The sequence below is a fragment of the Euleptes europaea genome, chromosome 11 (genome assembly GCF_029931775.1).
Source record: "Euleptes europaea isolate rEulEur1 chromosome 11, rEulEur1.hap1, whole genome shotgun sequence".
In the NCBI taxonomy this organism is placed as follows: Eukaryota; Metazoa; Chordata; class Lepidosauria; order Squamata; family Sphaerodactylidae; genus Euleptes; species Euleptes europaea.
This window is the reverse complement of record NC_079322.1, coordinates 71872501-71886995: the sequence shown is the minus strand read 5'-3', so window position 1 is coordinate 71886995 and position 14495 is coordinate 71872501. Positions and strand designations below refer to the sequence as shown.

Below are 14495 nucleotides of genomic sequence, written 5' to 3'. Positions count from 1 at the left end.
CTCAATTCTCAAAACTCAACTTTCTGCACAGGAGGTTTTGCCTTGGATTTGCTGCTCTGTAGATGCACATTTCCCCCATCTCAATTCTCAAAACTCAACTTTATGCACGGGAGCTTTTGCCTTGGATTTGCTGCTCTTTACATGCACATTTGCCCCATCTAAATTCTCAAAACTGCATGGGGGCTTTTTTTTTTTGTTTTAGTTTTGAGAATTGGGATAGGGAAAATGTGCATCTGGAGAGCAGCAAATCCAAGGCAGAATCTCCCTTGCATAAATGGCCGTTAACAATAAGCCCCCATGCAGAGTTTTGAGAATTCGGATGGGGAAAATGTGCATCTGGAGAGCGGCGAATCCAAGGCAAAACCTCCCATGCATAAATGGCCTTAGTCTACTCAGGCCGGCAGCGGCTCTCCAGGGTCTCAGGCAGAGATCTTTCACATCACCTACATGCCTAGAGTCTTTAAACCAGGGATTGAACCTGGGCCTTTCTGCATGTGAAGCAGAGGCTCTACCACTGAGCCATGGCCCCTCCCCTCCTGTGCTCAGACTGCTAGGATCGCTCCAGAAACAAGGAGGCTGAAGTGGGATCCCAGTTCCTTATTCGCATCTCCTACTTTCTGAATGAGGTTGAGGACAATTTAAAAGCTCTGCTCCCCAAAAAAAGTTTGGACGAACTGGGAACCCAGTTCAGTCTCCTCTAGAAACAGGAGCCCAGTGGCGCTTCTAAACGGAGTTTAAGTCCAGCGTAAATTTTCTTGGACTGGAGCCCACTTTTTAATGCATGCACGAAAGTTTGAGATGGAATAAAAGTCTCTCAGGAGCCACCGCATTACAACCCATCTGCAATTAAGATTTATCAATATATTGCATTTTTAATTGATTGTCTTAAGGAGGAAGGCATGTGTATTTCCTCCTCGCCTCCATGCCTACTCCATGCCTCTGAGAATTGGGCTTTTCTAGTCCACAAATCATGTGCAAAACTGCTTTCTGTTTTGTTTTTTCCTGGGGGGGGGTTAAACTGAGAGGGGACTGGCCCCAAGTTACACAGTGAGCAGTGATTTGAAGCCCAGTCCCCAGAATGTAGCCACTACACAGCCTAAACATCTTCCGGGGAGGGGGGGACCCAAGACCTGCCACAGGATTTTTCTATACTTTTTCTTGCTACAGTGATCTTCTGCTTGTAAAGGCTGCACTTCAAGCAAATGTCAAGGGGGATTGGCTTCTCCCAGGATTGCATCTCCATGCTGTGGGTCCTTAGAGTTTGACCATAGTGTCCTTTGGCTCAAAGTTAAAGGTTCAATAGTATTATACTGTGATTTAGATAACAATATAAACTGAAGTCTGTCTTAGAATAACAACAGATTGACTTGATCTTTTCATGACACGAGTCTTATCAAACTCCACTCGAGAATTAAATGTTGACTTATTGATTAGAAGCGATCCAATACAAACTCAGGCCTTTGCACTGTGCCTTTTGATGAGGCTATAACTACAGCAGTTCCATTGACCTACCCAAAGATCTAAAAATCATAAATGCATGGTTCTGACTTATAAATATTTATTTTTATAAGTCCGACAGATGCAGAATAGTTGTATGAGGTGCTATTCAGGCTAGGGGCTAGGTTTTGCTGAGTCTTGGTGAAGATGTTTTACCCCTTTCTACCTGTTTTATGGAATGGATACAATGGAAAGAGGATTGGATGACATAGAGTCCAAAACTGCATTCACAAAAGCAAGCATTAATATACTTCAGTTGGGGTCTTTCAGAAGGTAACCTGTATTGTTCACATGTAATTTTGATTCTCCCCCCCCCAAAAAAAAAGAATTGCAAGAATCACAATTTCTCTTGGCTCTTCTTTCTTCAGAGAAGCACCTTAGAAAAAGTAAAAGACTCGGTCCTACTGCTTTAGCGTTTAGACAAACAAATAGTTCAAAAGGAAGAAAGTGTTTGTATTGGTCTGTGAAGAACTGTTCCTTACTTTTAATTCCTCTGTTAGAGCCAATTTATGCTTTTAGAAGACTTGTGGTAGATTCCTTCCTGGGACTGTAATCTCTTCAGACTTCAGGAAGGTGATTCTTGTATTTGAATACTGCATATCAAAAACTGGGCAGTCATAAGGGTATCATCCCATTCTGATATTATTCATCAGATGGGGCATCCTTCAGTGTGATCTGCACAAGAATGAAAGACAATTGTTAAACTAAAGTTGCAGTTTCTGGCTGAGATGCAAAAAGAAATTTTCCTTCTTTGACATCCCATAATCAAGGCCTGGCCTTGGAATAACAGAGGCCCAAGCTCTTCTTCTCCAAACTGACTTAAGGCTGATGGTGCTAAACCTGAAGGGTGTTTTTTTTAATCATCCGTATCATAGAACCTACCTTTCTCAAGATACAGACAGGTCTTCCTTGAAAATCTCCCTGTCTTTTGAGATTCTGCTCCAATAAGACTTCTCATTGCCGTTACCGCACATTTTTCGTTATTGCAAAGTGAATGAAGACCCAACAACGTTCTGGGAATAATTCTCAGCAACGAACTGTGACTAGGATGAAATCTCTGCAAATCTGCAATAATCCCCCTCCCCCCCACCACAGCAGAAAGTTCTTGCAAACTAGTGACATACACCCATGCGTGACTTCGTACACTCTGCATCATTTTTCTGTCGTTCACTTTAATAGGAAGGGAAGGGGAAACAGCAATAAAAATCTTCATCGGAAAAGCAAACAAGCAAATGAGTTACCAGCCAATCTGCCACAATAATAAAACCTTATAAAATGAAGCAGAGGGAAGGAAAATTAATAATGGGCAAAGTGAAACAAATGAGGCCAATGCAATGCTCAACAGTGTCACTTTAAACACCACAGTTGCTCCTGAAACCAGCATCTTGGTGCAGCTGGCAGCGGTAAATGAGCTTCTGTGTTTCTCTGTGGCTTTTGGCAAGAGTTCAGAGGTTTGGCCTTAAGTCAACACCGGTTCCAGTTGAACAGTTCTTGTCATTTCAGCCTGCATTCAGAGGTTCAGAACACACTGGATGTGTTTAAAGAAAAGTTGGCATGCGATCAAATTCAGCAGCACCGCACCAGGTTCAGGACCCGATTAATGCCAGAGAGCCTCCTCACTTGTGACCCGTTCAGATGTGACCAACAGCCTTGGCTTGGGGGCAAGCATAATGAGGGAAATGCCTTGCTTCTGCCTGATTCTGTCTTTCTTATGGGAACAGATGGTAAAGGCTTACAAATATATGAGTGGTATTTTCTTGGTGACTCATCCGTCAAACCAGCCAGCCTCAGATTGTTCCGGGCAGCCGACCAAGATGGACGTAAGTTTACTCGAAGAGCAGTACGGCTGCCTAAAACAGAAGCAAAAACTGCAGACGCATATTATTGTGTTTAAAACAGGTAAGTTTTCCAACCGGAGTTTGAAAACCAGGGGCACCAGGAAATTCTTTCCAAATGTTGTTAATCTGAAACGGCATTAAGCAACAGGAACGAAAAAGCAGTTTTACCTGAAAAGAAAGTTTAAAGTATTGCATATCACTGCTTGAGGGTTAACTAATAAGCCAGAAAGTCAAATGTTTTAAAGAAGTTATTTTATGTTTGTGGCAGGAAGTGAATGCCTTTTAAAATAAAAGTTCTCTGTAAAGTATGTATTAAATTTTGGGTTTTGGTGTAGCACGCTCCCAGAGAAAATAAGTCCCAGTCATTTCAACAGGTGTGTCTGATTTTCTCTGGACCAGGGCTGTTAGGTATAGAGAATTATTGTCTCGGTTCCAGAAAGTGAGACACACAAAAGAAAATAATATACCATTTGCAAAGCAGTGTACATTGGTAAAAGAACTTGTCGGTGAACAGACTGCTGGGGTTGTGGCAGAATAAGCTCTGGGAAAGTTTAAGGCTGCAAACTTTAGCTCATTTACTTGGGAGTAAACCCCTGTTTACCCAGTAGGACTTGCTTATTACAGTTTCCCCCCACACACACACACACCTTTCTTCTGTGGAACTCAAGGTGGCATACGCAGTATTCCTAGAAGGAGTTGTCCTGCCAGCGTCCTCACCATACTAAGACCCGTTTATCTGCCACATATGCCTTTACACCATATGCTGGAACTCCTTTCCAGGTAAAGTTCCCTGGGGATGGTTGGAAGGCATACTCTAGGCTATAGCAACCTAAGTGATCTGTGCCTGGCAGGAAGACCTCCTGGTAGGGTTGCCAACCTCCAGGTACTAGCTGGAGATCTGTTATTACAACTGATCTCCAGCCGATTGAGATCAGTTCACCTGGAGAAAATGGCTGCTTTGGCAACTGGACTCTATGGAATTGAAGTCCCTCCCTTCCCAAACCCCGCCCTTCTCAGGCTCCGCCCCAAAAACCTCCCGCCAGTGGCGAAGAGGGACCTGGCAACCGTACCTCATGGAAACCCCATACGTGCCCAGACTGAGATCCAAGACGTAAGAAAAGAGGGGTAACATGGATTTGAAGAGCTATGCTCCCGTGACTTTTCATCCACAATTGTATATTTGGTAGAAGTTACTTCACTTACTTGTGTTTTTTTTCCCTTACTGTTCATTTTCTTGTGTGGGTGTGTGCGTGCCGTCAAGTCACAGCTGACTTATGGCAACCCCATGGGATTTTCAAGGCAAAAGACGTTCAAAGGTGATTTGCCATTGCCTGCCTCCACGTGGGCTGAGAGAGTTCTGAGAGAACTGTGACTGGCTCAAGGTCACCCAGCAGGCTTCATGTGGAGGAGTGGGGAATCGAACCCCATTCTCCAGATTACAGTCCACCGCTCTTAACCACGCTGGCTCTCATTTTCTTAGGGTACCACAAATCTAGAGTTTATTGATAGTTCTGTCTGCAGTACATATTATTAACATTCCGCAATTCCTAATTGTCCTTAATGTTTGTTCTACAGATGAGATGGGTTTAAAACTAAATCTAAAAATTAACTAAAACGTGTTCAAAGCACAGGGGGACTGTTTTAAGAACTTATTTTTTTGGCTGGGGTTCACTCTGAAGTTCTGATTAGAATTGCCAACCTCCAGGTGGGACCTGGCCATCTCCTGGCATTTCAGCTGGTCTCTAGATCAGTTCCCCTGGAGAAAATGGCTCATTTGGAGGATAGCCTCTATGGCATTATACCCAGCCCTCCCCAGGTTTCGCCCCCAAATCTCCAGGAATTTCCCAACCCAGAATTGGCAACCTTGTTTCCTAGGAAATGCATCCACATGAAAACAGGATAAATAGCAATGCCAGAGCCTAAAATTTAATATCTAACTAGGACAGAATGCATTGCTTTGGTCCGCTGGTTATCAAACTATGTCATCACAAGCCTCCAGAAGCAACTTGGTCAGGCCTGTAAAGTAAGCCTGAGGAAAAGCAGATCAAAGGGGTAGAATCTGTGCTGTATGTAATATAAAGCCCTCTGAGAAGAGTCCCTGCACAGGTTGAAGGAGAAACACCTTAATGTTCTTCAGCCTTTACAGGCCTGGAACTCACATTTAACACCCAGGAAGTACCTAGAGCTGCCAGTCACCAGGTGGCACCTGGAAATCTCCTGCTATTACGATTGATCTCCAGACAAACATGATCAGTTTCCCTGGAGAATATGGCTGCTTAGTAGGGTTGCCAACCTCCAGGTATTAGCTGGAGATCTCTTGCTATTATAACTGATCTCCAACCTCCAGGTATTAGTTGGAGATCTGCTATTATAACTGATCTCCAGCCTATAGAGATCAGTTCCCCTGGAGAAAATGGTCGCTTTGGCAATTGGACTCTATGGCATTAAGTCCCTCCCCAAACCCTGCTGTCCTCAGGCTCTGCCCCAAAAACCTCCCACTGGTGGTGAAGAGGGACCTACTGCTTAGGAGGGTGAACTCTATGGCATTATGCCCTGCTGAGATCCCTCCCCAAACCCTGCCCTCCCTAGGATTCACCCCCAAATCCTCCAGGTATTTCACAACGCCGAACAGGCAACCCTATCTGGGTGTCCCAGGTTCAAATCCATCAAAGCTCACACCATGTAGTCACCATGTTCCACGTAGGATACAGTACACTGGCTTTATCCTACGTGGAACATGGTGACTATCCTGTATTAGTAACTGCAGTCAAAAATTACTTGTATCAAGTCTTGACATTTGGGGACTGATGAAGAATTGAATTGAAGAAATTTGAAACGGCCGTATCCCCGAGTCATCTCTTAAAGCATCATCACCTTTGCTTTATTATCTTCAATACTAATACATCAGTTACTATTGGACTTTGTAGACACAATGTGATTTATTTTTGTTATGTTGTTGCTTATTACTTGTAGCTTTTCCAAATAGAACTTTTTTGCACTTTGTAATTACATTGTTGTGTCGCTCCTGTGCTAATTTTCTAACCTCCAGGTGGTAGCTGGAGATCTCCTGCTATTATAACTGATCTCCAGCCAATAGAGATCAGTTCACCTGGAGAAAATGGCTGCTTTGGCTATTGGACTCTATGGCCTCTCCAAACCCTGCCCTCCTTAGGCTCCACCCCCAAAATCTCCAGGTATTTCCCAACCCAGAGCAGGCAACCCTGCTAGTGGTGGGTGGTTCTATACCATAAGCACCCAAAAAATTTAAGGACCAACTGGTGGGGGAAGAAACCAAGGTGGGGGAAGAGAGAGAGGGTGAGCTTATACATGGAGACTTCTTCCAGTTCTGTCCCTAGCATAATGTGGCTTGTTTGGATTACCAGACTGTTAAGGGCTTTAAAAGTCAGTACTAAAACCTTAAACCTGATTCAGTCTTCAATCTGGAGCCTTTGCAGCTTGCGGAGCACTAGTCAAATATGTGCTCTCCCAGGGGTCCCTGTAAGGACTCGCACTGCAGTGTTCTGGACCAGTTGAAGTTTCCGGAGCAGTCTTAAGGGCAGCCCTGCAAAAAAGGGCATGGTGTGGAAGCTGATGCCAAAAAAAGCCAGTTCTCTAGGTCAGCAATCAACCTACAATGGTAATATTATCTAAATTGGGCCTGAGACTTTTTAATTCATTCATTGTTAACAACAGTTGCTCTCATCCATCATTTTATAACAATTTGTGGCTGAATATTGTAGAGTATTGTTTGTGGAGAGTTTTGGTTGGAACCTGACCAGCACCAGGTTTGAGAAATCCTGCTTTTAATATTGGCAGCCACCACTTGGAGGTTGGCAACCCCATTCACTGGGGTGTTTTCTTGCGCAACCCCCACAAAAACAAATGGAAGAGTGCTCTCACCCAGTTCTCATCCATGTCAGAGAAGCATGCGCAGAATAATTTCTTTGCTTTATTTTATTAATTACAATATTTACATCTCACCTTTCCTCATGGGTCATGGATAGGGTTGCCAAGCTCCAAGTACTAGCTGGAGGTCTCCTGCTATTATAACTGATCTCCAGCCGATAGAGATCAGTTCACCTGGAGAAAATGGCAACTTTGGCAATTGGACTCTATGGCATTGCGCAGAATAATTTCTTTGCTTTATTTTATTAATTACAATATTTACATCTCACTTTTCCTCATGGGTCATGGATAGGGTTGCTGAACTCCAAGTACTAGCTGGAGGTCTCCTGCTATTATAACTGATCTCCAGCCGATAGAGATCAGTTCACCTGGAGAAAATGGCAACTTTGGCAATTGGACTCTATGGCATTGAAGTCCCTCCCCTCCCCAAACTCTGTCCTCCTCAGGCTCCACCCCAAAAACCTCCCGCCAGTGGTGAAGAGGGACCTTTGTGGCTTTCCAAATCTGCTGGCTGAGGTGTCGGGAAATGCTGTGGCTCAGTGGTAGAGCATCGTCCTGGCATGCAGAAGGTCTCAGGTTCAATCCCCAGCATCTCTTGTTAAAGGATCAGGTTGTACATGATATGAAAGACCTCTGACTGAGACTCTGGAGAGCCACTGTCACTCTGAGTACACAATACTGACCTTAATGGGCTGATTCGCTCTAAGGCAGGCCCATGGGTGGTCCAGATATTGCCTCATGGTGGAGCCACCTGAAGAAGTGAGAAGTAGGAAAGAGAAGGTGAAGGAATAGAGGGAAAGTTACCTTTCCATTTTGTCAATGTTTAGATGATAGAATCATAGAATCACAGAGTTGTAAGGGACCACCAGGGTCATAAGAACATATAAGAACATAAGAAAAGCCCTGCTGGATCAGACCAAGGCCCATCAAGTCCAGCAGTCTGTTCACACAGTGGCCAACCTGGTCATCTAGTCCAATCCCTTGCACAATGCAGGAAATTCACAACTACCTCCCCCCCAACACCCCCAGTGACCCCTAGTCCATGCCCAGAAGATGGCCAAGATGCCCTCCTTATCATCATCTGCCTAAGGTCATAGAATCAGCATTGCTGACAGATAATAGAGTGATGTGAGGAGACAACCAGTAAGTTTGATCATAATGCTTCAGCAAGTATAATTTCATATTGTGGCCAAACAGGATTATTAGAAAAGGCTTTATCGACCACATCTGATTTATGGTTTTGTTTGACCAGCTGGATCTAGACTTCCCTTTCAATTTCTTTCTAATACAAAAAAAACACAAAGCCGTGAGCACAATGCTGAGAATGTAACAATACTCTACTTGGGTGCAATATGGTTATTACGTTCAATGGCAGATGCCTGCCAAGGAGGAAATGTGTTTACTCCTTCTGGAATTAGACCTAGAAAACGAGGCTAACTAAACAGATAAAATTGAAGTTGGCAAATTATTGTGAGAAAGGTTAAAGGAGGAAGAGGAATGAATAGAGTAATTTATATGAAGCACTTTTTATTCTTAAGCCACTCTTCTCCTTGAGATTCCAGGATAATTGAAGCATTTCAAGGCAGCTTAGAGGTTAGATAGGATTTGGAAACGAGACATTTTCAACCTACAAATATGAAAGGGAGTTAAAATCAGCACAGATCCCAACAAAGCTTCTTACACTAAATTATTTTGCAATAGCTGCTGTTTAATTATCCAGTTTATGGGGCATTTGAACTGGGGACTTTCTAGGGTTGCCAGGTCCCTCTTCCCCACCAGCGAGAGGTTTTGGGGGCAGAGCCTGAGGAGGGCAGAGTTAAGGGAGGGGGAGGGACTTCAATGCCATAGAGTCCAACTGCCAAAGTGGCCATTTGTTTCCAGGTGAACTGATCTCTATCCACTGGAGAGCAGTTGTAATAGCAGGAAATCTCCAGCTAGTACCTGGAGGTTATTCAACTCTGTACAAGGGAGGGATTTGGAGGGAAAACTGTAGTTAGGAAAAGCATAGAACCAGAACTATTTTATAAGTTTAACTTCAGAGAAGGCATAGGTCTTAGATGGCTTAGTTGGTACACAATTACAGTTCTTAAATTCAGTTCTCAATTTCAGTTCAGTTCCCAGAACTTCTTACAGATATTTCTATTCAGACTGCTGTCTGGCTATGAGGGAGTTGGAGATCATACAATCTCTCTTCCCCAGAGAAACACAGAAGTATGGAGATTTCTCTCAAAATCTCTCTTCCAGTTTTCACTATAGGTTTACCCCACTTCTGTGCCAGATTCTATCCCATTAATTGTGCATTGTTGATGTTCATAATAACATGGAAACATGCATTGTCTTCACAGGTGAGCGTGAGACAGTTCCTGAGGGACCTGTGGTCAGCACCGTTCTAGTAAACAAAAAGACGAGGAAAGCCAAAGCATTTAAAGAACACATTCCCATCAGAGCGGTCAGCCTCGGATTGCCCTGCAGTGGAAACATACAAGAGAGTTCACCCTGGCGTATCCATCTGGGCATCCACCGTCTTGTAGAAGGAGAGCACGGCAAAGCTCCTTGGGACAGACAGGTTCACACTAACAGTGAAACAACGTTGCAGGAGGAAAGCACAACCTCAAGTGAAGAATTATTAACAGGAAGTGAACAATCCGTTGAGTCGGTCAGCAAAGAGGGAAACTCAAGCCCTGCTGAAAAGAGCGAGAGTTCCAATCCCACCGGGTGCACAGATGCTCCTGTGGCATCAGTTACTTCACCAGTGTGGACACACTCAGAAATCTCAATCTCCAAACTGGCCCCAGCAACATCCAGTAAGCTAACCTACTACCCTTTCCCGCAGAAAAAAACTCCCAGGATTTCTGAAGCTGCAAGAAGACTTGGATTATACGTTTCGCAGTGAAGACATTTCAAAAAAGGGAAATAGGGTTGCCAACTCTTGGTTGGGGAATTCCTGGAGATTTGGGGGTGGAGTCCAGAGGGCTGGGTTTGGAGAGGGGAGAGACCTCAGCAGGATATGATGCCTTAGAGTCTATCCTCCAAAGCAGCCATTTTCTCCAAGGGAACTGATCTCTGTAGTCCAGAGGTCATTTGTAATTCTGGGAGAGCTCCAGACCCCTCCTGGTGGTTCACAACCCTAGTGCACCCAGCCAGATTTCCACCAACCTCCCCACCATTGCAAACAACCGATGTTCCAGAACATTTGCAACCCCTGTGATCAAGGGAACTGCTGCAACTAAATCAGTGTACATCCCAATATTTTTGCAAATGTATCTGTGTGGCCTTGACTGCAGTCCCTTTTTCTGTATGTCAGAGTTAAAAAGGTAAATGTAAAGGTCCCCTGTGCAAGCACCGGGACATTCCTGACCCATGGGTTGACATCACATCCCGACGTTTACTAGGCAGACTTTGTTTACGGGGTGGTTTGCCAGTGCCTTCCCCAGTCATCTTCTCTTTACCCCCAGCAAGCTGGGTACTCATTTCACTGACCTCGGAAGGATGGAAGGCTGAGTCGACCTTGAGCCGGCTACCTGAAACCAACTTCCGTTGGGATCGAACTCAGGCCGTGAGCAGAGCTTGTACTGCAGTACTGCAGCTTACCACTCTGCGCCACGGGGCTTCATTTCAGAGTTAAGGGACTTTTATTCTTCCAGCTGGAAAAACACAAGAGCGCAGCAAGGTGGGTTCCACTCCGGTTGTCCCAAAGGACTCGGGGAGAGAGTTGTATTCCCTCCGACAGTTTTCCATATAAGAAGACAGCCTATGGATTTCTGGACTCTGGCTTGTGTTGCCTCTTGGACTGAGCTTGTCCTGGAGCAGTGGAAACTAACTCTGTGAACTAGCTCTAATTATTTGCCAAATATCTTGTTTAGGAGTGACTGAGTAAAAATTGTTTGGAATATTCAAACAAATATGGTTTGTCATTTTATTGCTCAGAAGTTTTAGCTATATATGAGTTTGTAAGTTTTAGCTATACAAGACGATGAGTTTTAGCTATACAAGAGTTTATAAGTTCATATGACTGTCAATATCATAAGGAGCAATAGCTTATTGTTGTTTGGCTGTTACTATTTATCTGGCTGCTGTTGAAAACAAGATGTTGATCTACCTGTACCTTTGGTTTGATGCCGCTAGGCAATTCTCACATTGTTATTAATCTGGGATTCCTGGACTCTTTTGAGCAAATAACCCTTTGAAAAATTCATTTTCTGTCCTTTCCAGAGGTAAATATTAAAATGTTATAATTCTTCAGGATACTAAAATTATATTTTTTTACAAACTACTGATTTTTAGGAACTGCAATTCAATTGCCTTATGCTTCAAAACAACAAAAATAGGATTTCCGAAAGCTATTAATGACTTGAACAACTGAGAGTTACACCATTTAATTAACTGTCTGAACTGGCAATATGTGACACCAGTTTTAAAACACTATTAATAAGGATGATTAACCCATAAAAAGTATTTGTCATGACTTTGTATTTTTTAAAAATTGGTGACTGAAACATTCAGATGATATTTGTTTTATTGACATTTCCAAGAATGAATGTACTACATATTTAAATGGATTCCATCCATTTTTCCCACATCATTTTCTCAGAAAATAAATTTGTTTTTTTTTTTGTCTTAATAAGATAATGGCATTACAACATGATTTCTTTAATTCATGAAAACACTGCTATTTTACATTAGAGAGACATTAGAAATATAGAACTATATTGTATCCAGAACTGCATTTTTTTTGTCTGATTGCTTGTTTCTTGCTGTGAGAGATGTTATTTTTTGTATTGTCTGCTACTGAAAGCAGGTGCTGATCTTATGTGCTGAAAGAGTTTCTTTTGTTTTTTTCAGTGTATAAATGTACATCTGAAGTAGAGTCATAAAGAAGTTTACAGTAGCTACTTCTGTGAGAAGGGAAAAAATACCTTTTGTCATTTTTCTTGTCACAGTAGTAGCTGGTGTAATCTTACATTGTGTTCCACTTGAGATATTACACTGCTGGTATAAGAGGATCACTCATGTAATGGTAGAAGTTCGAAGGTTATTGTAATCTGCACCATCTTGAGATTTGCACAGGGGGGTGCACACAAAGCACAACTATTTCACAATCCCATAACTCAAAAATTCACAAGGTTGGTTGTTGCTGTTGTTAGTTCATCAGTATACACAGCAATTCCTGTAGGGATGCCACCCTCCAGGTGTGACCTGGGGATCCCCCAGAATTACAGCTCATCTCCAGACTACAGAGATCAGTTCCTCTGGAGAAAATGGGTGGGCTCTATGGCATTGTACCCGATTGAGGTCCCTGTCCTCCCCAGGTCTCATCCTAGGGTTGCCAACCTCCAGATGGCAGCTGGAGATCTCCCACTATCTTGGCCATCTTCTGGGCATGAGGTAGGTAGGGGTATGAGGTAGGGGTCACTGGGCATGGGGTGTGTGTGTGTGGGTAGGTAGCTGTGAATTTCCTGCATTGTGCAGGGGGTTGGACTAGATAACCCTGGTGGTCCCTTCCAACTCTTATGATTCTATTACAACTGATCTCCACTCCAGCCGACAGAGATCAGTTATGGGAGAGGCCGTGGCTCAGTTTGTAGAGCCTCTGCTTGGCATGCAGAAGGTCCCAGGTTCAATCCCCGGCATCACCAGTTAAGAGGGACTAGGCAAGTAGGTAGGGTCGCCAGGTCCCTCTTCGCCATAGGGAGGAGGTTTTGGGGGTGGAGTCTGAGGAGGGAGGGGAGGGACTTCAATGCCATAGAGTCCAATTGCCAAAGCGGCCATTTTCTCCAGGGGAACTGATCTCAGTTGTAATAGCAGGAGATCGCCCCCTAGTACCTGGAGGTTGGCAACCCTACAAGTAGGTGATGTGAAAGACCCCTGCCTGAGACCCTGGAGAGCCGCTGCCGGTCTGAGTTTACAATACTGACTTTGATGGACCAAGGGTCTGATTCAGTAAGGCAGCATCATAAGGGGAGGTCAGTGGCAGAGCATCTGCTTGGCACGCAGAAGGTCCCAGGTTCGATCCCCGGCATCTCCAGTTAAAGGGACTATGCAGGTGGGTGATGTGAAAGACCCCTGCCTGAGACCCTGGAGAGCTGCTGCCGGTCTGAGTAGACAATACTGACTTTGATGGACCAATGGTCTGATTCAGTATAAGGCAGCTTCATGGGGAAAAAATAGCCTCTTTGCAAGGTGGACTCTGTGGCAATTATACTCCGTCGAAGCCCCGCCCCTCCCCAGACCCCGCCCTCCTCAGGCTCCGCCCCCACAATCTCCAGCTATTTCCCAACCCTGGAAATTTATTTCTTTATTATTCGTTATTATTATCATTCTTGCCGTGAAGGATAGGTAGGGGGAAGCAGAAAGGGGACCTCGAGGGGGCGGCGGCTCCGCGCCTCCCTCCGGCGGCCGTTGAGCCGCCAAGATGGCGCCGCCCGCCTCGGGCCGCCGTTTGCCGGTCACGTGACGCCGCCACGGGCGAGGGGGCGGGGCAGGAGGAGGCGGCGCCTCGGGGTTTACTTTCGCTTCTGACGGCCTTCCCGGAAAGACCCGGCAGCCCCCGCGCCGCCTCCTCCTCCGCCCCCCCCACGTACACGCACTCCCCCCGCCGTCCTCGAGTGCGCGCGCGCGCCAAGCCAAACGGCCCCCCAGCGCGCGCTCCCGCTCCGCCGGGGAGGAGGAAGAGGAGCTGAGAGAACTGCGCAGGTGAGTGGCTTGGTGGCGGGTGGGCCCTGCCCCTCAGCAGGTGGGGGGTGGGCCCTGCCCCTCAGCAGGTGGCGGGTGGGCCTTCCCCTCAGCAGGTGGCCAGTGGGCCTTCCCCTCAGCAGGTGGGGGGTGGGCCCTGCCCCTCAGCAGGTGGCGGGTGGGAGTGGGCCCTCCCCCTTAGCAGGTGTGGATGGGGTGGGGATGACCCGGCCGAGCCCCCTCCCCACCTTCGTCTCCACACACGCGGGTAACCCCCACCCACCCCTCTCCCCAGTTTGGTTGCACCCACAGCTCCCCCCCCTTTCTTATCATAATCCTCCATAGGGGTTTTCTTATAGGAAGTCCTCCGCTGTAGACTTGGGTTGGGGGCTGTTATTAGGGGGGGTGGACTGGCCTTCCTAGCAGCGCGCAGAAGGGTGCCCCATAGGGGTGCCAACTCCCTCCTTGGAAATTCCTGGAGATTTTGGGGGGGGGTGGAGCCTGGGGAGGGTGAAGATTTTTTTGGGGGGGGGGGAGCTTCAGTTTCGGGAGTGCGTGGAGATCTAGTAGGGTGGCCAACCT

General features: G+C 45.6%; 1 protein-coding gene and 1 non-coding gene across 2 annotated transcripts; one reads left to right on the top strand and one right to left on the bottom strand.

Moving 5' to 3' along the window:
- Positions 1-457: 457 nt before the first annotated feature.
- TRNAV-CAC (transfer RNA valine (anticodon CAC)) lies at positions 458-525 on the bottom strand. Its single transcript has one exon. It is a non-coding gene; the product is annotated as a tRNA-Val (tRNA).
- A 2612-nt stretch (positions 526-3137) lies between these two features.
- On the top strand, positions 3138-10134 carry C11H9orf152 (chromosome 11 C9orf152 homolog). The gene is made up of 2 exons (XM_056857896.1): positions 3138-3396; positions 9587-10134. The coding sequence occupies exons 1-2, from the start codon at positions 3168-3170 to the stop codon at positions 10132-10134; spliced, it is 777 nt and encodes a 258-aa protein (XP_056713874.1). The 5' UTR covers positions 3138-3167.
- The last annotated feature ends 4361 nt before the right edge of the window (positions 10135-14495 follow it).

Bases quoted from the DNA above. Each gene is read 5' to 3' on its own strand.
- C11H9orf152 (XM_056857896.1), top strand. From the start codon at position 3,168: ATGAGGGAAATGCCTTGCTTCTGCCTGATTCTGTCTTTCTTATGGGAA. The intron at 3,397-9,586 runs GTAAGTTTTCCA...TTGTCTTCACAG, and splicing joins TATTATTGTGTTTAAAACAG to GTGAGCGTGAGACAGTTCCT.